The sequence below is a fragment of the Myxine glutinosa genome, chromosome 7 (genome assembly GCF_964187855.1).
Source record: "Myxine glutinosa chromosome 7, kmMyxGlut1.1, whole genome shotgun sequence".
NCBI lineage: Eukaryota > Metazoa > Chordata > Myxini > Myxiniformes > Myxinidae > Myxine > Myxine glutinosa.
In genome coordinates this window covers 154,991,217-155,015,205 of record NC_136267.1, presented here as the reverse complement: position 1 = coordinate 155,015,205, position 23,989 = coordinate 154,991,217, and the positions used below count along the sequence as shown (strand labels likewise).

Here is a 23,989-nt window from a genome sequence, read left to right as displayed (position 1 = left end):
AAATCGGCGCCATGTACTGTTTAGATTTTGATGATTTGCATGTGATATGATTCAACGGATATTTATATGAATCGTTTAAAATAAAAAAAGCCTTCAATTTCTGATATTTTGCCTTTTCATTTCGGCCTCCCATTTGAAGCCCCGCCCATAGGATGGGTACCGTTGCTGGTACGTGATAATGCCATCTTGTGAAGTGAACAACACATACTGCCCAACATATGCCATAGCAGTAAAAATCCAATGCCATTTCGACAGCTTTTGTGAGGTTCAACAAAGGCAGTGAATCTCCTTCTTCCATTTACCAATAAAATCCAATAATAAAAGACAAAGTAATGTAGAAACAACGGAACATTACAGAACCTGTGTCACTCGAGGTCAGCTACAGTGCAGTCCCCTCCCCCCCCCCCCCACGATGGTGTTCCTTCTTCCACCTCAATGTTTTCTGGTGATCTCACTGTGGCCTGTGTTCCTGATCTTCTGACATCTTTGACTGCACCAGTTGTGATAAGCTTTTAGTGACGGCTTTTAATCGTTTTTGGATCCAAAGTGGCAAGTCTTCCCATTTATTGTCGAAACCAGCTTTGAACTGCAATTAGAGACTGTGAAACGTCTTACCGTGCAGCAATTCATGCTCTTGGAGCAACAGTTAATCCCTCAACCATAAATGGATCAATCAGGAAACAAGAAAAAAAAAACTTTTAAAACAAAATATTTTTGATGCTCGACCGATAATAACAACAGAGTATTTCAATATTTAAAATAGGTACTTAAGCATGGACTATCCTGTATATAACATTTGCACCCTCAATCGCAGAACAACGATCCAAGTTGGCAGATGGGAAAATGTGCAACTAGAAATGGTAAAATATGATGTCTAATAAATGATCCTTTAGAAAAGTACACCGAGTGAAAACCACAGTGGGGAATGTACTACAATGTAGCATTTCAAACATGCTTTGAAATATTTCAGGAGTAATAAATACACCATTTTCTGAACTTTTAGCTTGTATGGACATCTCTGACAAGATGGTGTGGATGTAGCACACTTGCCTATGTGAGGTTCTGCCATTCCACAACTGATAGGGGGCAATGTCAGTGTGCCAGAGGGTTTAGTGCATGTCAATATGGCTGCAGATGGAGGAGCTACTTCTGTCGGCAAATTTGCCTTTCACAGACAAGAAAGAGCAATCATGGATTGCAGATCCTCACCAATACACAATACATGTTTATGAGGTGTATTTTGTGTGAAGTTTCGGGAACTGAGTGACGTGCTGACGAGGAGGGGAGCGTCGTTGAAGCTGAAGGGAAAGTTGTATGCTGCATGTGTGAGAAGTGTTATGATTTATGGGAGCGAGACATGGGTAATGAACGTAGAGCAGCAACGAAGGCTGGAAAGGGTGGAAATGCGAATGGTTCGGTGGATGTGCGGAGTATCGTTGAGAGAGAGGAAGACAAATGATGAATTGCGAAAGATGATGGGAATAGAGCCTGTGATTGATGCTGTGAAGAGGAACAGGTTGAGATGGTTTGGTCATGTGTTGAGGAAGGATGAAACTGACTGGTTGAGAAGAGTGATCGAAATGAATGTAGAAGGAAGTAGAGGACGGGGAAGACCGAGAAGGACTTGGCTAAAGATGGTGGAAGAAGAAATGCGGGCAAGGGGGTTAACAAGGGGAGATGCAGAAAACAGGGCAAAATGGAGAAGATTGTAATGGGGACCGCAAGGCTAACCCCCACTCTAGCAGGGAAAATGGCCTTAAAATGTCTGTTGTTGTTGTTGTTGTTGTCGTCTCCAAATCAGCTCGAATCAAATGCCAGGCTTGGCCAGCCAGTTCATGAAAGACTTGGGCCAAAGTTAATTTTTCCCTGCCGACCCCTGATGAGAATAATTGTGGCTGTAAAGCAGTAGTGGTAGTAGTCTCCTGAGTAGTACTCCTGAAGTTTAGCTCTTTCACGAGCCTCGATTCAGTATACCAAAAAAAAAAAAAAAAGTAGTAGTATTTTGTCTGTATATCCTGCAAAGAGGTTTGCTGTGCATTGAAATATGTAATGTAGGCATTTTGACTACCGAAAGCAAAACCTGGACTATCGAAAGCCTCACATTTGAATCTGACCATTTTCATTTTTCCATGTACTGTGTGCATTCTAGTTTATAGACACTTGCTAATTTACCAAGAATAAGCACGAATTTGAGATCCCAATCGGGTTTGAATGTCACATATGAGTTTTACAAACACAATGAAAGTAAAATCTGCCAATGTTAAGTACATCCAATTGACTGCTACACATGTTACATATGATGTACTAACATGATGACCGTATTATATGGATTGTGTGATAAAGTCGATCGGATTGAAGTCATTTAAAAAATCCAATATCGACTAAATTTTTCAAGGTACATTATCTTTATAACATAAAATCAATTTAACTTCCCATCTCCACTGGGAATTATTTGTAGTATTGTTTTTTGTCATATTTCAGGAGCTTGTGTGTTTCTTGTCTTGCAGATGGCTATTCATCTGTATTATCTGGCGATCATTGGTCACTCGCTCTCTATTATATCTCTTTTCATTTCGCTGATCATTTTCCTCCACTTCCGGTGAGTTGTTCACTTCCTACTTTTGGATCACGTGCTCGATATCACATTGAAGTTCAACAGATGCATTTGTTTACTATTCACACCTCTAAACAAGTTAGAGATTGTTTGAGCATCTTGCATGCAGCGATTGGTTCACTGATACGAAGTAGTTGTGACTCCCAACTGGCTGCATTTTATTTACTAGGGCATTGCCCGTACTATATCTATATCTAAAATTATATCCCCCCCCTCTATTTACATGAAATGGTTTGGTCCAAAGCGAACGGCTTGCGAGTACGGTGACAATCCCCCCCCTCTATTTACATGCAATGGTTTGGTCCAAAGCGAACGGCTTCCGGAGTTTGGTAAAGAAATCGCCATCGCGTGCACAAACGCGCAGGAAAGCGAATGAATCGCAAATTCGGTTTTATTAGTTTTAAAACATAGTTTAACGCCAACATAGTTTGCAAACGTGAAATAAATGAATACGCTCTCAAATGTGCCATCCGAGGCAGAGTGTGTCCTCCACGTTCGGCACACGCGATCGTTCGCTGCTCTCTGATTGGTTGAATCGTTTTTTGGACATAGCTCGGTAAGTAATTGTCCGATTAATATGAAACCTTGAAAAGGCACATCCTCGGGTCCCCAGCAATATACCTGGCAAGTTTCAAGTATATCGGACCGGTAGTTGTCGAGAAACAGCGGTCACAGACAAACAAACAAACGTACAGACGTACAGAGATTACTGGAATTATAGATAGACTAGGGCATTGCCCGTACGTGGGTGCCCGTTCCTTGCCAAAAAAAAAAAAAACGCTACCCGTACGCTCTACCCCGCCCGTACGCCCGTAAACAAAAAAAACAACGCTCTTCGCTTCCGCCCTTCGCTCTGACTGAATTGGGAGAAATAATGCGCATATGAAATCGAGAAATTATTATTTTCTCCGGAAGAAATCGAATTACGAACCGTACCGTAATGGCGGTCAGGGTCAGCTCGTAACGCGCTCAGCTCCGCTCGTCTCACATCGGCCACGCCTACGCAACAAAGCGTTCTGTGATTGGCTGCCGGAAAGCGTGCTGCCGGACAGTCGTCACTGTCCGGAAGTTCGCAAATCGCAGTTACGATGAATCGTTTTAATTTAATCGCAGTTTGAATTCGTTTTAAAACATAGTTTAACGGCAACATAGTTTTCCAACGTGAAATAAATGAATACGCTGTCAAATGTGCCGTCCGAGGCAGAGTCCGATCGCCACGTTCGGCACACGTGATAGCTCGCTGCCCTCTGATTGGTTGAATCGTTTTTTGGACATAGCTCGGTAAGTAATTGTCCGATTAATATGAAACCTTGAAAAGGCACATCCTCGGGTCCCCAGCAATATACCTGGCAAGTTAAAAGTATATCGGACCCGTGGTTGTCGAGAAACAGCGGTCACAGACAAACAAACGTACAAACGTACAAACGTACAAACGTACAGAGATTACTGGAATTATAGATAGACTAGGGCATGCCCGTACTATATATATGCCCGTACTATATATCTATCTAAAATTATATCCCCCCCCTCTATTTACATGAAATGGTTTGGTCCATTCGCAACGCCAAAGCGAACGGCGAACGGCTTGCGAGTACAGTGACAATCCCCCCCCTCTATTTACATGAAATGGTTTCGTCCATTCGCAACGACCACAGAACCCCCCCCCCCCCTCTATTTACATGGAATGGTTTGGTCCATTCGCAACGCCGGCACACGCGATCGTTCGCTGCTCTCTGATTGGTTGAATCGTTTTTTGGACATAGCTCGGTAAGTAATTGTCCGATTAATATGAAACCTTGAAAAGGCACATCCTCGGGTCCCCAGCAATATACCTGGCAAGTTAAAAGTATATCGGACCCGTGGTTGTCGAGAAACAGCGGTCACAGACAAACAAACGTACAGACAGAGATTACTGGAATTATAGATAGACTAGGGCATGCCCGTACTATATCTATATCTAAAATTATATCCCCCCCCCTCTATTTACATGAAATGGTTTGGTCCAAAGCGAACGGCTTGCGAGTGGTGACAATCCCCCCCCCTCTATTTACATGCAATGGTTTGGTCCAAAGCGAACGGCTTCCGGAGTTTGGTAAAGAAATCGCCATCGCGTGCACAAACGCGCAGGAAAGCGAATGAATCGCAAATTCGTTTTTATTAGTTGTAAAACATAGTTTAACGCCAACATAGTTTGCAAACGTGAAATAAATGAATACGCTCTCAAATGTGCCATCCGAGGCAGAGTGTGCCCGCCACGTTCGGCACACGCGATAGTTCGCTGCTCTCTGATTGGTTGAATCGTTTTTTGGACATAGCTCGGTAAGTAATTGTCCGATTAATATGAAAACTTGAAAAGGCACATCCTCGGGTCCCCAGCAATATACCTGGCAAGTTAAAAGTATATCGGACCCGTGGTTGTCGAGAAACAGCGGTCACAGACAAACGTACAAACGTACAGACAGAGATTACTGGAATTATAGATAGACTAGGGCATGCCCGTACTATATCTATATCTAAAATTATATCCCCCCCCTCTATTTACATGAAATGGTTTGGTCCAAAGCGAACGGCTTGCGAGTGGTGACAATCCCCCCCCTCTATTTACATGCAATGGTTTGGTCCAAAGCGAACGGCTTCCGGAGTTTGGTAAAGAAATCGCCATCGCGTGCACAAACGCGCAGGAAAGCGAATGAATCGCAAATTCGTTTTTATTAGTTGTAAAACATAGTTTAACGCCAACATAGTTTGCAAACGTGAAATAAATGAATACGCTGTCAAATGTGCCATCCGAGGCAGAGTGTGCCCGCCACGTTCGGCACACGCGATCGTTCGCTGCTCTCTGATTGGTTGAATCGTTTTTTGGACATAGCTCGGTAAGTAATTGTCCGATTAATATGAAACCTTGAAAAGGCACATCCTCGGGTCCCCAGCAATATACCTGGCAAGTTAAAAGTATATAGGACCCGTGGTTGTCGAGAAACAGCGGTCACAGACAAACAAACGTACAGACAGACAGAGATTACTGGAATTATAGATAGATTACAACAATCTCAGTAAGTTTGTGGCCTCATAAAAAGTCAATGATAATGACATTAAGGACTAGAAGGATGATGACATTAAGGACTAGAAGGATGATGACATTAAGGACTAGAAGGATGATGACATTAAGGATGAGAAGGATGATGACATTAAGGACTAGAAGGATGATGACATTAAGGACTAGAAGGATGATGACATTAAGTACTAGAAGGATGATGAGCTAGACTACGGATTTTTATGTGAAGAAAATAGGCCTTTTATGTTTTGAAAAGCGGAAATATATTTTTTTTATGTGAAAAAATCCCGAAATAATTTTTTCCCCCGTTTTATTCATTTTTTATTATTACCAAGTTTTTCAGAAATCAGTCAAAAAAAGAACAAAAAATGGTAAGCTTTTTCCTGCACAACATTAAGCACTCTGGGCTAGTAAACAGGTAAAAAATGACGTTCAGGTGCCTTTATTGCAACCGCATTGTTTGATAAGTAGAGGACTAGAAGAAATTGACAAGATTGCCTTTTAGGAACCCTTTTAGGAACGGTTAAAGTAGGTGTTTGAAATCATTATCTTGGTAATGTTCTCCTTGGTGAGGCGGTGTCGGCGGTCGGTGAGGACGTTTCTGTAGACGGAGAAGGACCTTTCCACGTCGACGCTGACGATGGGGCAGTACCTCAAGAGGGGGATGTCGGCAAGCTTGACTCCAGCCGGCACACCAACCTCAGATCCGTGCTGATCTCCATCCAGGATCAAAGCCACTGTCCTCAGCACACCAATGTCGGGATTGCGCTGCAGCACCGCCTTGAACTTGGTGAGCAGGATCTCCTTACGGCAGCCTCGGATCTTTTCGAGCTCCTCCTTGGCCTGATCAAGGAGCTGGAAGGCCTTGGCCAGCTCCATGCCGGCCTCCTCCAGCTGCTTAAGGATCTTTGGGATGAACGACACGTGGGCATTTAAGAAGACCAAACTGAGCTTGATGTCCGCCTTTCCGAACAGGTCCTTGGCACTCCGGATTGCCATCGCGTCGTCATCGTTCAGCTGGTCCACAATGTCCTTGACGGCCTCGAAGTGCTCGGCGTAAAACACCGCGGCGTCGATCCACGTCCCCCACCGAGTCAGAATGGGCTCCGGGGGGAGAGAAAGATTGGGCTGCTGCTCCTTCCAAAAGACAACACGTGATGGGGCTTTGACAAACACCTTCTTCGTCGTGGCAATCAGGTCATTGACGTCCTTGAACATTTCTCGGACTGTCTCGCAGACACGGTGGAGCGCGTGGGCAACGCAAGTCACATGCAGCAAGTCCGGGAAGAGTTCCTTCAGGGCATGGCCGGCCTTGATCATATAGGCCGCGGCATCGCTGACGAGGACCTTGAGGCACTCCGGCTTGAAATCAGGCCAAAGATAGCGCAGCGTGTCATTGATTGCACGCACGATCTCCCCGGAGTTGGTCTTCTCCAGAAACATGCACTGGACGAGGTGGGGACGAAAGCACCCCTCCTTGGACAAGCGTCCCGCGGTGATGTTGGCCACATATCGACCTGCCGAATCGGTCGTCTCGTCGACGGACAGCCAGATGGGCTGCTGTCCGAGGTCGGCACGGATCCCCGCCAAGGCCTCGTCGTAGCACTTGTCGAGGTAGTGCTTTCGAATCCAGCTTTCATCGGGGATCTGGAGAGTGATGTGCTTCTCCAGGAACGACCGGAGGGCAGGGTTTTCCAATTTCGACCATGGGATGCCAGCGGCCAGCATGGCCTGGCACAGCTCCTGAGCCACGACGTCGCACTTGTGCCTCTTTCCGCCACCAAAGTCCTCCATGGTGGCTTGCGTGACCGTCCTCTTCTTCTTCAAGGCCAAGTTGCTCTTGTGGCGGTCTCCTCGGACATGTTGGGCCAGCTCAGACTTCTGCTTCGCCCGGAAAGTCTTTTCACAAGCTCGACAGAAAGCCGTGCCACTCGACACGTACTTGAAGGTGGCCCCATCACCGCCAGCATTGAATTCCTTCAGCCACTTGTCACGAAGAGCAGCACTCATCTTGATAGGAGACTTGTTCACACTTTGTGTACACTCTCTCACTGTAGTACACCACCTCACTGCTGTACACGCTGGGGACGCAATGCACGCAAGTGGACGCAACGTTTTGTTTTTGAGATCGATCGCAGTTAAAAATTTCGATCGCAGTTTAAAATTTCGATCGCAGTTTAAAATTTCGAAAAATTCCCCAATTTTTTTTGGCGTTGCCAGACATTTTCGACCAAAAAGGGCATTTTATTTTATTTTTCCCGAAAAACGGCGAAATTCTTTTTTTCTCCGAAAATAGCAAAATAATTTTTTTGTGCGCAAAAAAGCCGTTTTATGTGAAAAAATATTTTTTATTTTTTCATATAAAAATCCGATGTGCAATGATGACATTAAGGACGAGAAGGATGATGACATTAAGGACTAGAAGGATGATGACATTAAGGACTAGAAGGATGATGACATTAAGGACTAGAAGGATGATGACATTAAGGACTAGAAGGATGATGACATTAAGGACTAGAAGGATGATGACATTAAGGACTAGAAGGATGATGACATTAAGAACTAGAAGGATGATTACATTAAGGACTAGAAGGATGATTACATTAAGGACTAGAAGGATGATGACATTAAGGACTAGAAGGATGATGACATTAAGGACTAGAAGGATGATGACATTAAGGACGAGATGGATGATGACATTAAGGACTAGAAGGATGATGACATTAAGGACTAGAAGGATGATGACATTAAGGACGAGAAGGATGATGACATTAAGGACTAGATGGATGATGACATTAAGGACTAGATGGATGATGACATTAAGGACGAGAAGGATGATGACATTAAGGACTAGAAGGATGATGACATTAAGGACTAGAAGGATGTCATTAAGGACTAGATGGATGATGACATTAAGGACTAGAACGGCACTCAGTTAAGAGCATACCTCCGCCTGGTTGGCCATATCACTCAATGGTGAAGAATCACTTTAAAAATTAAATAATTCTCATATCCGAATCCATATTCAGATCTTCACCAAAATCTAATCTATTTGTCCTTGTCAGACACCCAACCTGTCCACCAAGTTTCATCCAAATTTGTCCACAACTTTTTGAGATATTCTGCTATGTATCGTTTTTGGCCCGATCTCCCAATGGTGAAGAATCACTTTAAAAATTCTAGTAGTCGGATCCGAATCCGGATCTTCACAAAAATCTAATCATTTCGTCCTTGTCATATACGCTACAGTCACGTAAAAAAGTAAGTACACCCCATTGTAAAGTTTTGACTTTTTCAACATATTTCAACATACAGCTATTTGATCTTCATTTCAACAATATTGATAGATAAAGGTGATATAATATAACAAATATCATGAAACATTCACATTTTGTAGTCCATTGTGTATAATTTGGTCAGTCCATTGTATAATTTAAATAAACATAAATGCAAATTTTGCATGTGGAAAAAGTAAGTACACCCTTGGCTCTAATAGGTGGTATTGCCCCTTTGGCAGAAACAACCTCAAGTAGGGTTTCTCATAACTGTCTACCAGTCTCTGACATCGACTGGGAGAAATTTTTGCGCACTCCTCCATGCAGAATTCTTTCATCTGTGCGACGTTTGAGGGTTTTTTTGCATGCACAGCTCGTTTCAAATCCCCCCACAACATCTCGATGGGATTTAGATCCGGGCTTTGACTTAGCCATTCCAGAACCCTCCATTTCTTTCTTTTCAGCCATTCCTTGGTGGATGTACTGGTATGTTTAGGGTCATTGTCATGTTGCAAGGTTCACCTTCGATTGAGCTTCAACTTTCCGACAGATGGCCTTACATTATCCTCAAGCACCCTCTGGTACAATGAAGAATTCATAGTGGATTCTATGATGGTGAGCTGCCCAGGCCCTGATGCAGCAAAGCTGCCCCAAACCATAATATTTCCTCCACCATGCTTTACAGTTGCTATCAGGTTCTTGTGGTCAAATGCTGTCTTTGGTTTTCGCCAAACATGTCTTCTGGTACTGTGGCCAAATGGCTCTACCTTTGACTCACCTGTCTAGAGCACATTGTTCCAGAAGTGCTGGTCTTTGCCTAGGTGTTCATTTGCAAACTTTAGTCTTGCACTGATGTTCTTTCTGGACAGCAAAGGTTTCCTCTTAGCACACCTCCCATCTAGATCAAATTTGTGCAGCCTCTTTCTAATGGTAGACTCGTGCACTTTCACATCAACAGTGGTAAGAGCTACCTGTAGGTCCCGTGATGACATTCTGGGGTTCTTAGAGACGTCTTTCAGCATCTTGCGGTATGCTCTTGGGATGAACTTGCTGGGGCGGCCTGGCCTGAACAAGTTGGCAGTTGTTAGGAATCTTCTCCACTTGTAGATGATCTTCCGGACAGTCGAATGATTGATTTCAAATTGTTTGGAGATCTTTTTAAATCCCTTCCCAGACGCATAGGCATCTCTAACCTTCTTTCTGAAGGCCATGGAGAGCTCTTTTGATCGAGGCATAGTGACGCCGCACACTTCAACAACAAAGAGCAAACCAAACTAAATGTCTGAGGTTTAAATAAGACAGTTTCCTCCAATATCCTCTCCAACGATGTTCTAATCATTTGCACCTGAGCTGGTGCACCTGATTCTAATTTTAGGTATTTGAAGTAGTGATAAATGTAGGGGTGTACTTACTTTTTCCACATGCGAAATTTGCATTTATGTTTATTTAAATTATACAATGCATACATACAAGATCGAGGCTCGTGAAAGAGCGAACATTAATCACACAGAAAGACAAACAGACACATGCAACAAATAACTACCGGAGCGGTAGACAAGATGGGGAGAGAGGGGGAAGGACACAAACAAAACATTTGAGAGCAGGGACCGAGAGACATGGAGACATCGAGAGATCTGTGGGAGGGAGAGGGCTTTGGTGGTGAGGCATGTGAAGGGGGGGGGGGGGGGGTGGGAGAGGTATAAACATATGGACACTGCCAGGACTTCCAGGAAGGAAGTTGGAATTTCAAACAAGGTGGATCTGGGGTGAATTAGTGGGGGTAGAAAAGATCAAGGTTTTGGATGGGGGAAGATAAGAGATGGTGGTGAACAGCTGTTTTAAAGACCTGGAGGGAGGAGTGGGATTGAAGGGAGTGTGGGAGTTTGTTCCAGAGGTGGGAGAAAAGAGGAATTAAAGAGTGAAGGTGAGCAGAGAGCCGAGATTTCGGCAGTTTAACCATCAGAGGGTTGCTGGCAGATCTTGTGCGACCTGTAGGAATATTTGGGGGACAGAGCACAGAGAGAGCTGGGGGAGCAAGGCCGGAGAGGAGTCGGTAGAAGACAGAAAGACCACCTACCTGCCTGCGATGAGTGAGTGAAAGGCCCTCAGAGATAGCTTCATCGCGGGAGATTCCAATGATTTTGAAAGCTTTGGATTCAACAGCGTGAAGCCGAGCAAGGTGTGAGGCAGGAGCACCAGCCCAAAGGGGAGAACAGTATTCCATTGAGCTGCGGATGAAAGCCTTGTATGTGGTGAGGAGCTCAGGTGTGCCGAGGAAGGACTTCGCACGACGGAGGATGCCCAGTCGGCGACTGGCTTTGGAGGCCAGCTTGGAAATGTGGTTTTCCCAAGAAAGATCATGGCAGATAGTGAGACCCAAAAGCTTGAGCGACAGAACTTCTTGGAGAGGATTGTTGAGAAAGTAGATGGGAGGGTTGTCCAGTCGATCTTTTCGGAGAGACATAGTAAGAGAGTGAGATTTGTCAGGATTGAAAGACATGTTCCACTTGTTTGACCAGTCTGTGATTTTGTCCAGATCTTCAGAGAGTGAGGAGGCTGCAGACTGCCGATCTGAGGGAAGAGGAATGGAGCGGCAGAGAGTGGAGTCATCAGCAAAGAGATACAGAGGATTTTCCAGAGAGTCGGAGAGATCATTGATAAAGACCAGAAAAAGCACAGGGCCCAGCACACTGCCTTGGGGAACTCCAGCCTGAACAGGAAGGGGAGATGAGAGAAATCCATTCAGGGCCACACGTTGACTACGACCAGAGAGGAAGTCCGCAAGCCATGCATGGAGATTTCCATGGATACCATAGGAGGAGAGTTTGGTGAGCAGAGCTGGGTGCCAGACCGTATCGAAGGCACGTGATATGTCAAGGGAGACAGCTCTGATTTCCTGTTTGGCATTGAGGACCTCCATCCATTGTTGAGACAGCAGAAGCAGCAAGTCCAGAGTAGAGTGACCTGGTCTGAAACTAAATTGATGATCAGAGATCAAGCCATTGGAGAAGAGGAAAGATTTCATATCCGAAGCAATGATGGATTCCATGACTTTGCTGATAATTGGGAGCAGGCTGATTGGTCTGTAGTTGCAAGGATCTGTTTTTGCACCTTTTTTGTGGAAAGCGGTAATGTTAGCTGATTTCCAGGATGCTGGCAGATGACCTTGACCAAAAGATAGGGTGAAAAGAACTGAGAGAGGGTGAGACAGAGCGGCAGAGCAGGATTTTAGGACCCGTGGGCTGATGCCGTCTGGTCCAGTTGCAGAATCAGAGTCGAGGTTTGACAAAAACTCCTCCACCTTGTCAGGAGAGAAGGACACAGAGTCCAGGAGCAGTTGGGTTCGACTGGGAAAGGTGGGAACAGAGAGAGATGGGTTTGGGACTAAGGATTTTGAGGCAAACACAGAGTTGAGGCATTCGGCTTTGTCACGTGCGATGTCAACTGTGTGGCCATTTGAGGTAAGGGAGGGGATGGAGGGGGAACAAACACCAGAAACGGATTTGACCAGACGCCACCAGGATTTGGAGGAAGGAGACAGGTTTGAGAGTTCATTCTTGAGTGAGGAGAGATAGTGCTTCCTGGCACTCCTGAGGGTAGACACACACTTGTTCCGAGCTTGGTGGAAGGAACTGAGATTGCCTTCAGTTGGATTAGCCTTCCAAGAGGCAAAGGCAAGTTGTTTCAGGACAACTGCCTCACCACAAGATTCAGTGTACCATGGACGGGAGGAAGGGTAAGACAACTGAAGGCGAGATGGGATAAATCTGTGCATGAGAGAGATCAGTTTGCTTTGGAAGAATTCCCAGGAAGAATTGATGTCAGAGGCAGTGGAGATGGGAGACCAATCCAGACGATTGATGGCTGCTTGAAGACCGTCCCAGTCGGCCTGAGTGAAATGCCAGACTCGTCGACGCTGAGGAGGCTCTCTGAGAATGGCCAGAGAGATGTCCGCTTTGACAAGCACATGTTCAGAAGAACCGATTGGAGCAGAAGAAGAGCAGCAGACATTAGCAGGGAAGTTTGACATAACCAAGTCTAGAAGAGAAGATACTCCATTGGCTGAGATCCGGGTCGGGAAATTGACAGATTGTGTCAATCCCAGTGAGTCACAGAAGTCCTTTGCTGAGGTACCATGACTGGTGAGAGAGGAACCCGCACCCAACCAGGTGGCATGATGACAGTTGAAGTCACCACATATGAGGAAGAGAGAGTTGGGATGAGTGGATAGAAGTTGGTGCATGTTGTCAGACAGTGAAATGTAGATGGAGTCATCAATGTTTGGGGGACGGTACAGAACACATATGAACAAAAGGTGGGAGCGGAGAGGAAGCCGTAGCCAGAGGTACTCCTGGGGGTGAGGAGGAAAGAGGGCAGTGCAAGGAGAGTGAGGAAGAGAGTTTTTGATAAAGATTGCCACCCCACCACCAGGCCGAGGCTCAGGTCTATCATACCGGAGGAGGGAGTAACCAGGAAGAGATATTAAGGAATCAGAGACATCTTGAAGGAGGAAAGTCTCTGTTAAGCAGATCAAGTCTGGATTGTCAGAAGCAACCTGTATGGAGAGATCAGTCAGGTTTGAGCGAAGGCCCCGGATGTTTGAGGTCCATACCGTTAATGAAGAGAGAGGGGGAGCATCGGGTACAGGACAGGGGAGGGGAGGAGTAGGGTAAGATGAAGGATGAGAGGGGGAGGTAGGGAGAGCAGTTGATAGTGTGTCAGATATTGCAGAAGAGTTCCAAGAAAGGGAAGGATGAGGAGGATGAAAGGTTTGATGGTGAAGGGATGAGAGGCACAGTGAGGGGTTGTTTGAGGGGGGGCAGAGGAAAGTAGAAGGTTTGGGGGGGTGGAGGTATGAGATAGAAGGGAGACGAAGTGGGGAGGAGGCAGCTTGGAGGAGGAGGGGGGAGGAGGGAGAATTGGAGAGGAATGGTATGGGGGGAGAATTGAATGGGAGGGGTTGGGGGGGAGTTTTGAAGGGGAGGAGTGAGGGGGGAGTTTAGGAGAGGAGGGGCAAGGGGGGAGTTTTGGAGGGAAGGGGCAAGGGGGAAGTTTAGAAGTGGAGGGGCAAGGGGGGAGTTTAGGAGTGTAGGGGCAAGGGGGGGGATTTGGAGGGGAGGGGCAAGGGGGGAGTTTATGAGGGGAAGGGCAAGGGGGGAGTTCAGGAGTGGAGGGGCAAGGGGGGGGATTTGGAGGGGAGGGGCAAGGGCGGAGTTTAGGAGGGGAAGGGCAAGGGGGGAGTTTAAGAGTGGAGGGGCAAGGGGGGAGTTTAGGAGTGTAGGTGCAATGGGGGGGATTTGGATGGGAGGGGCAAGAGGGGAGTTTAGAAAGTGGATGATTAATGAAAGACGAACATTGATAACAAATTGGGTTTGTTGTGATTTTCAAGTTAGCAATCTGATTCAGAACGATGGAGGAGGGATGGAATGAATGTGAGTTTAGACCATGTAGTGAGGGAGACGTATAAGATATTGAATTTCTTTTTTTTGAAGTGGAATGAGTTGGAGAGGAAATTGAGAAAAGCCTTTTAAATAGGAAGAAAAACAGCGTGTTGTAATATACCACTGAATAAAACACAGAAGGGGAAAGGTTAAACATATTTAAATAATATTTAAACAGAACTGTGAACAATCTTATATGCACAAAATACCAACGGGGGGAGAGCCGAGAGGGACCACCACGAGTCACGTGAACAGGGCAAACGGTGGATGGCAAGGAGATAATGGGGGCGGGGCGAACAGCACACCTGGACAGAAAATACAGGATGAGACAACAGTACACGTGGAGAAAGGAAAATAAATGTTTTTGGTTGTTTTTTTTGGATGTTTTTTTTTTTGGGGGGGGGGTGGGGGTGGGGATTTAGAACGTTAGACAGAGTATTATGTTCGGGGTAGAAGGGAAAAACTAAGAGCCAAGCAAAACACGCTTAAGTTAACAAAACACCGACGGGGGTACAACTACAAGGCCGCACACGAGGAGCAGAACACGATTAATTAATTACGAGTTACAGTAAATTCAAACCAAAACTAACTATAATCAAACAATATCGCATGGACGATAAAATAACGAGTTGAAATTTGACAATCTATCTGGGGAAATGGGGGAGAAACACGTGGTCGAAGAACGAACGAACAAATAAGAATGAATAAACGAATGAGCACAGAGAAGGTCGTCTTTTTTTTTTTTTTTGAGTTGAGATTTACATAAGGAAGTAGGCTATGGGGTGAAAAGACTGGGAAAACAGAGAACGAAAGTTATTGGATCACAAACGACGGACCGCTGAGAGAAAAACAAAGCCTCAAGGTTCTACAGTGTACACTGTACAAGGCCTCAAGACACGACACGAATTAACACGATTTTCAATACAGGTATGAAAGATTTGCACCGAAAATCTTCGTCGGGACAATATACGTACATACACCATAAAAGAAATACAGTTATAACGAAAATACAAATGGGAACAATTACTTCACTTCGATTTCGATGGAGAGCGTGTAGAGCTGCGAATAAACGAACCCTCGCCAGCAAGACCGGAAACGGAAGTCCAAACGGAAGTCCAATTCAAAACGGAAGTCCAAACGGAAGTCCAACCGGAAACGGAAACGGAAGACCGGCAACGGAATGGACTACAGAATGTAAATGTTTCATGATACTTGTTATATTATATCACCTTTATCTATCAATACTGTTGAATTGAAGATCAAATAGCTGTATGTTGAAATATGTTGAAAAAGTCAAAACTTTACATGGGGTGTACTTACCTTTTCACGTGACTGTACATCTCTGCCAAATGTCGTCCGAATCCGTCCACAACTTTTTGAGATATTTTGTTCACAAACAAACAAACAGACAAACGGACAAACAGACAGGGGTGAAAACATAACCTCCGGATTATCCACCTTTGGTGGTGGAGGTAAAAAAGTAAATTTTCTGCATAATTATTTAACCGCATGCGGGACACCTTTTTAAACCGAAAAATAACTCTTATTTAAAAGCCATTGTCTTTGTAATTACACCTTCATGTTGCTTTCCACATCATGTAGAGTTACATTTTTTTATTATTACACCGAGTTATTCTGCTGTTGATCATGATGAGAGTGAAAAACAGTGTCGCATCTATCTATAATTCCAGTAATCTCTGTGTGTATGAGTGTGTGTTTGTCTGTGACCGCTGTTTCTCGACAACCACGGGTCCGATCTAATTGAAACTTGCCAGATATATTGCTGGGGACCTGAGGATGTGCCTTTTCAAGGTTTGAAATTAATCGGACAAGTGGTTCCCAAGGTATGGTCACCGTACTCGCAAGCCGTTCGCTTTGGCTTTGCGAATGGACCAAACCATTTCATGTAAATAGAGGGGGGGGGGGGGGGGTTCTACCGTACTCGCAAGCCGTTCGCTTTGGCTTTGCGAATGGACCAAACCATTTCATGTAAATAGAGGGGGGGGGGGGTTCTGTGGTCGTTACTGCCACGTGGTTTCAAAGTTTTTTTTTGTTGTTGTTGTTTGCACGCATGTTTTTTTGCACCCACGTACGGGCACGCCCTAGTCTATCTATAATTCCAGTAATCTCTGTGTGTGTGTCTGTGTGTCTGTGACCACTGTTTCTCGACAACCACGGGTCCGATATACTTGAAACTTGCCAGGTATATTGCTGGGGACCCGAGGATGTGCCTTTTCAAGGTTTGAAATTAATCGGACAAGTGGTTCCCAAGGTATGGTCACCGTACTCGCAAGCCGTTCGCTTTGGCTTTGCGAATGGACCAAACCATTTCATGTAAATAGAGGGGGGGGGGGGGGGTTCTACCGTACTCGCAAGCCGTTCGCTTTGGCTTTGCGAATGGACCAAACCATTTCATGTAAATAGAGGGGGGGGTGTTCTGTGGTCGTTACTGCCACGTGGTTTCAAGGTTTTTTTTTGTTGTTGTTGTTTGCACGCATGTTTTTTTGCACCCACGTACGGGCACGCCCTAGTTTATTTAATTAGCTGTATACAATTCCCTACATTTATAAAATGCAATCAGATTATATGATTTTGTTTTCAAATACTTTGTGACCACCTGAGGAAACAAGTGACCTCAAAGCGTGATTTTATTATTTCATAACAGTTTTATATTTTATCACCGTTGTATTTTAGGAAAACAGTAAATCTTCATTTATCCAGGCCTCGACTGACAGAGCACATGTCTTAAGTGATTTGCTATTGTTAAATGATGCTATTTTGTTGGCTTAGCTCTTTTAGGCAATGGAGTTTTCAATAATGGGGCGAAGGGTGCAATAAAGGGTGCAACTTTGGTTGTTTCTCGGTGTTTATCTTTCATAAATTGATCGTCTGTTTGCCGTGTCGCGAGCAAGGCCTTGTACAGTGTGCACTGTACAACCTTGAGGCTTTGTTTTTCTCTCAGTGGTCCGTCGTTTGTGATCCAATAACTTTCGTTCTCTGTATTCCCAGGCTTTTCACCCATAGCCTACTTCCTTGTGTAAATCTCAACTCAAAAAAAAAAACAAACAAAAAAAAAAAAACATTTCCTTCTCTGTTCTCATTCGTTTATTCATTCTTATTCGTTCGTTCGTTCTTCGACCACGTGTTTCTCCCCCATTTCCCCAGATAGTTTTCACTCATTAACCTTCAATGTTTACACTTTCCCCTCAAGTTATGTATTCCGTCATATTTTATAACACCTTTTTCTTCTTCTTCTTTAAAAGGCTGCTTTCGACTTGCTCACCAAATCAATTCATCCCAAAAAAAATATCCATCTCCTATAGTGCCTTTGTTCTACATTCCCTAAACTCTCCTGCATTCCATCCTCCATCCAGCGTCCTTAAACGTATTTTTAACTCGAAGGTCACAAGAAACTCATTTTGCAATAAATGTTCGTTTCCCATAAATCGTACACTTTCAAAAATCCAATCTCACCCCTCCCCTCCAAATCTTCCCCATAACCCCTCCCCTCCAAATCTTACCCATCACCCCTCCCCTCCAAATCTTCCCCATCACCCATCCCTTTCAAATCTCCCCCCTTGCCCCCTCCCTCCTAAACTACTCCCTCACCCCTCCCCGCCAAGACGCCCCCTCGCCCCTCCCCTCCTAGACTCCTGCCTCACCCCTCCCCTCCAAATCTCCCCCATATCCCATCCCTTTCAAATCCCTCCCCTTGTCCCTTCCCTCCCAAACTCCCCCCTCACCCCTCCCCTTCAAATCTCCCCACCCTCATTGCTTCTCAATTTCTCCCCGCTCACTCCCCCTCCTCAAAGCGTCCTCCCCGCTTCTTCCCCCTTCAAACTCTCACCTCCATCTCCCCCAACCTTCTGCCTCGCTCTTCCCCCTCCTCAAATAACACCTCATTGTGGCTCACCCAATCACCATCAAACCTTTTGTCCGCCCCATCCTTCCCTTTCTCCGAGCTATTCTGAAATCTCTGACACACCTTCAACAGCTCTCCCTACCTCTTCCACCTCTTCCACATCTTACCCTACCCCTCCTCCCCCCTGTTCTGTATCTGATGCTCCCCCTTCCTCTTCATTAACGGTATGGACCTCAAACATCCGGGGCCTTCGTTCAAACTTAACTGATCTCTCCATACAGGTTGCTTCTGTCAAACCAGACGTGATCTGCTTAACAGAAACTTTCCTCCTTTATGATGTCTCTGATTCCATAGTATCTCTCCCGGGCTACTCCCTCCTCCGGTATGATAGACCTGAGCCTCGTCCTGGAGGCGGGGTTGCTATCTTTATCAAAAACTCTCTTCCTCACTCGCCCTGCACTGCACTCTCTCCACCTCACCCCCAGGAATACCTCTGGCTACGGCTTCCCCTTCGCTCCCACCTCTTGTTCATATGTGTGTTGTACCGTCCACCAAACAGTGATGACTCCATCTACATCTCGCTGTCTGATGATATGGACCAACTTCTATCTACTCATCCCAACTCTCTCTTCCTCATATGTGGTGATTTCAACTGTCATCATGCCAGTTGGCTGGGTGTGGGTACCTCTCTCACCAGCCATGGCTCCTCAGCAAAGGACTTCTGCGACTCACTGGGACTGACACAATCTGTCAATTTCCCGACCCGGATCTCAGTCAACGGAACATCTTCTCTTCTGGACTTGGTTATGACTAACTTCCCTGAAAATGTCTGCTGCTCTTCTTCTGCTCCGATCGGATCATCTGATCATGTCCTTGTTAAAGTGGACATCTCTCTGACCATCCTCAGGGAGCCTGCTCAGCGTCGACGAGTCTGGCATTTCACTCAGGCCAACTGGCACGGTCTCCAAGCAGCCATCAATCATCTGGACTGGTCTCCCATCTCTACCACCTCTGACATCAACTCATCCTGGGAATTCTTCCAAAGTAAATTGCTCTCTCTCATGCACAGATTTATCCCATCTCGTCTTCAGTTGTCATACCCTTCCTCCCGTCCATGGTACACGGAATCTTGTGGTGAGGCTGTTGCCCAGAAACAACTTGCCTTCGTCTCCTGGAAAGCAAATCCAACGGAAGGAAATCTCATTTCCTTTCACAAAGCCCGAAACAAGTGTGTGTCCACCCTCAGGAGAGCCAGGAAACAATATCTCTCCGTTCTCAAGACCGAACTCTCTTATCTGTCTCCCTCTTCCAAATCCTGGTGGCGTCTGGTCAAATCCGTTTCTGGTGTTTGTTCCCCCTCCATCCCCTCCCTTACCTCAAACGGCTATACAGCTGACTCCGCACGTGAAAAAGCTGAATGCCTCAACTCTGTGTTTGCCTCTAAATCTTGTGTCCGAAACCCATCCCTCTCTGTACCCACCATACCCAGTCGTACCCTGCTGCTCCTGGACTCCGTGTCCTTTCCTCCTGACAAGGTGGAAAAGTTTCTGTCAACCCTCGACTCTGATTCTGCAACTGGACCCGACGGCATCAGCCCACGGGTCCTAAAATCCTGCTCTGCTGCTCTATCTCACCCTCTCGCTGTTCTCTTCACCCTCTCTTTTGCTCAAGGTCAACTGCCATCTGCTTGGAAATCAGCCAACATCACCGCTTTGCACAAAAAAGGTGCAAAAACAGATCCTAGCAACTACAGACCAATCAGCCTTCTCCCAATTATCAGCAAAGTCATGGAATCCATCATTGCTTCTGATATGAAATCTTTCCTCTTCTCCAATGGCTTGATCTCTGATCATCAATTTGGTTTCAGACCAGGTCACTCTACTCTGGACATGCTGCTTCTGCTGTCTCAACAATGGATGGAGGTCCTCAATGCCAAACAGGAAATTAGAGCTGTCTCCCTCGACATATCACGTGCCTTCGACACGGTCTGGCACCCCGCTCTGCTCACCAAACTCTCCTCCTTTGGTATCCATGGAAATCTCCACGCATGGCTGGCGGACTTCCTCTCTAGTCGTCGTCAACGTGTGGCCCTGAATGGGTTTCTCTCATCTCCTCTTCCTGTTCAGGCTGGAGTTCCCCAAGGCAGTGTTCTGGGCCCCGTGCTTTTTCTGGTCTTCATCAATGATCTCTCTGACTCTCTCGAAAATCCTCTCTATCTCTTTGCTGATGACTCCACTCTCTGCCGCTCCATTCCTCTTCCCTCAGATCGGCAGTCTGCTGCCTCCTCACTCTCTGAAGACCTGGACAAAATCACAGACTGGTCAAACAAGTGGAACATGTCTTTCAATCCTGACAAATCTCACACTCTTACTATGTCTCTCCGAAAAGATCGACTGGACAACCCTCCCATCTACTTTCTCAACAATCCTCTCCAAGAAGTTCTGTCGCTCAAGATTTTGGGTCTCACTATCTGCCATGATCTTTCTTGGGAAAACCACATTTCCAAGCTGGCCTCCAAAGCCAGTCGCCGACTGGGCATCCTCCGTCGTGCGAAGTCCTTCCTCGGCACACCTGAGCTCCTCACCACATACAAGGCTTTCATCCGCAGCTCAATGGAATACTGTTCTCCCCTATGGGCCGGTGCTCCTGCCTCACACCTAGCTCGGCTTCACGCTGTTGAAACCAAAGCTTTCAGAATTATTGGAATCTCCCGCGATGAAGCTATCTCTGAGGGCCTTTCACTCACTCACCGCAGGCAGGTAGGTGGTCTTTCTGTCTTCTACCGACTCCTCTCCGGCCTTGCACCCCCAGCTCTCTCTGTGCTCTGTCCCCCAAATATTCCTACAGGTCGCACAAGATCTGCCAGCAACCCTCTGATGGTTAAACTGCCGAAATCTCGGCTCTCCGCTCACCTTCACTCTTTCATTCCTCTTTTCTCCCGCCTCTGGAACAAACTCCCTCACTCCCTTCAATCCCACTCCTCCCTCCAGGTCTTTAAAACAGCTGTTCACCACCATCTCTTATCTTCCCCCATCCAAAACCTTGATCTTTTCTACCCCCGCTAATTCACCCCAGATCCACCTTGTTTGAAATTCCAACTTCTTTCCTGGAAGTCCTGGCAGTGTCCATATGTTTTATACCTCTCCCACTGCCCCCTTCCCACGCCCCCCCCCCCAAAGCCCTCGCCCTCTCTCAGATCTCTCGATGTCTCCATGTCTCTCGGTCCCTGCTCTCAAATGTTGTGTTTGTGTCCTTCCCCCTCTCTCCCCATCTTGTCTACCGCTCCCTATGTTATATGTTTTATGTGTCGGTTTGTCTTTCTGTGTGATTAATGTTCGCTCTTTCACGAGCCTCGATATTGTATACAAAAAAAAAAAAAAAAAAAAAAAAAAAAAAAAGGATCCTTTTGTGTGCTCATGGGGTGGAAGAGAAGCGATGGATACCATCTTGAAATAAGATAACAATAGAAAGGGTGTTTATATATGTTTTATAAGGGAGAGGGAAGGAATAGTGGGAGGGAGGGAGCAAAGAGAGGAAATGGGAATGCAGGTGACATACTTGGTGAATTTACAAAATGTGATCAAACATTCCACAATTTTTCCGGAATTTAGAGTGGCTGTCACAAGGTGTACACAACACAATCCCAATTCTCTCTTTGAGACACAAACACAAGGATTTCTGAGGGATGAACCGTTGCGATTGCGACCAAAGATCTACTCTATGTAAGCTCAACCTGCTTACTATAGAAAAATAACAAAAAACATCAAGTTTACAAAAACATAATAATTTACCTCTGCTCATGTATTTACAAAAACTTTACAGTCGGTATAAATGGAATGACGACATAAGCATAATTTGCTTTTTAAAACTCTTCGAAAAATAAATCTTCAAATCTGTGACATCAATGAATAAATTAATCAATCATAAATCAATCACAATCATGAATCATAATCATAAAGTGTTAATCATTTCTCTACATAGGAGCAGAGAAATAAAACAGGAAGCACACCATATTCAGAGCCAAACGCACAGCATTCCAAGCTCCTGTTTAAATGTTCCTTCTTACTTCCATTTGGACCATGCCCTAGCTGATTTGGACCATGCCAGTACTGATTTGGACCATGCCAGTACTGATTTGGACCATGCCAGTACTTATTTGGACCATGCCAGTACTTATTTGGAGCATGCCAGTGCTGATTTGGAGCATGCCAGTGCTGATTTGGAGCATGCCAGTGCTGATTTGGAGCATGCCAGTGCTGATTTGGAGCATGCCAGTGCTGATTTGGACAATACCAGTGCTGATTTGGAGCATGCCAGTGCTGATTTGGAGCATGCCCTAGCTGATTTGGACCATGCCCGTACTGATTAGGACCATGCCCGTACTGATTTGGACCATGCCAGTACTGCTTTGGACCATGCCAGTACTGAGTTGGACCATGCCAGTACTGAGTTGGACCATGCCAGTACTGCTTTGGACCATGCCAGTACTGAGTTGGACCATGCCAGTACTGATTTGGACCATGCCAGTACTGCTTTGGACCATGCCAGTACTGAGTTGGACCATGCCAGTACTGAGTTGGACCATGCCAGTACTGAGTTGGACCATGCCAGTACTGAGTTGGACAATGCCAGTACTGAGTTGGACAATGCCAGTACTGAGTTGGACCATGCCAGTACTGAGTTGGACCATGCCAGTACTGAGTTGGACCATGCCAGTACTGAGTTGGACCATGCCAGTACTGAGTTGGACCATGCCAGTACTGAGGTGGACAATGCCAGTACTGAGTTGGACAATGCCAGTACTGAGTTGGACCATGCCAGTACTGAGTTGGACCATGCCAGTACTGAGTTGGACCATGCCAGTAGTCATAAATACCACCCACTCCAGACAGGGGTACTTGGACTTGTAGAAATGTCCAGCAAATGTTATTCAAGACCACAAATGCATGCCCATCTCACCGATTTCAAATATATATATATTTAATGTGATTCAGAAGCCAGGAAGCTTGGGGCATCCCCCAATTTAAATTAATTATTCCAACCACAGTTTTGAAACAATGGGTGAAACGATTTGGCAGTAATCACTTCCCGTTAAGATCTGATCCAGGCAGATGCTGGTGAACAAATAATGGAATTTGCTGTATCTCGGATATTACATTTGAGTCACTGAAAGGTAAAATCCAGACAAAAGACAATGCATGCAGACACAAACGAGGCAAGTATGCTATATTCGAATACAGCAAACAAAAGAAGGAAATTACATAAAGTAAAATCGACATGTCGATATGCAATTCAAAATCCTTACATAAAATCACTCGCACATCTAACCCCACTGCAACCCTCCTTGTCCCACCCCAGCTCGTAATGTCTCTTCAAAATGGCTGTTTCCGTTAGAAATCCCTCCTTGGTTCATGTGATTGTGGATTGTGGAAACACCCTTTCTGCACATGATTGTGGATACTTTAAAATTCAGATTAAAGCATCTCTCAAGGTGTATAAAAGATGAACTGTTTAATACATGTAATCAATGTGAACATGTTGCTTGACAATATTAAACGATTGTCGTCATGTTGACAGGAGTTTGGGCTGCCAACGAGTCACTCTGCACAAGAACCTTTTCTGTTCCTACGTTCTGCACTCTTCAATCACCACAATCACCCTCACAGCTGTCGCCAACAACCAACATCTTCGCAACAGGGATCCGGTGAGGAAGGCCTCTCAAAAAGAAAAGCAATCCTCTGG

At 45.5% G+C, this 23,989-nt stretch overlaps 1 protein-coding gene across 9 annotated transcripts in view; it reads left to right on the top strand.

The window, feature by feature from the left end:
• Positions 1 to 23,989, top strand: part of LOC137431757 (calcitonin gene-related peptide type 1 receptor) — a 358,961-nt gene that overhangs the window by 271,936 nt on the left and 63,036 nt on the right. For all 9 annotated transcript variants that reach the window (XM_078782434.1, XM_078782436.1, XM_078782442.1 and 6 more), the window contains 2 exons: positions 2,508 to 2,599; positions 23,825 to 23,951. In XM_078782434.1, coding sequence (XP_078638560.1) covers positions 2,508 to 2,599; positions 23,825 to 23,951 — 219 coding nt within the window. The remainder of the gene's footprint in view (positions 1 to 2,507; positions 2,600 to 23,824; positions 23,952 to 23,989) is intronic.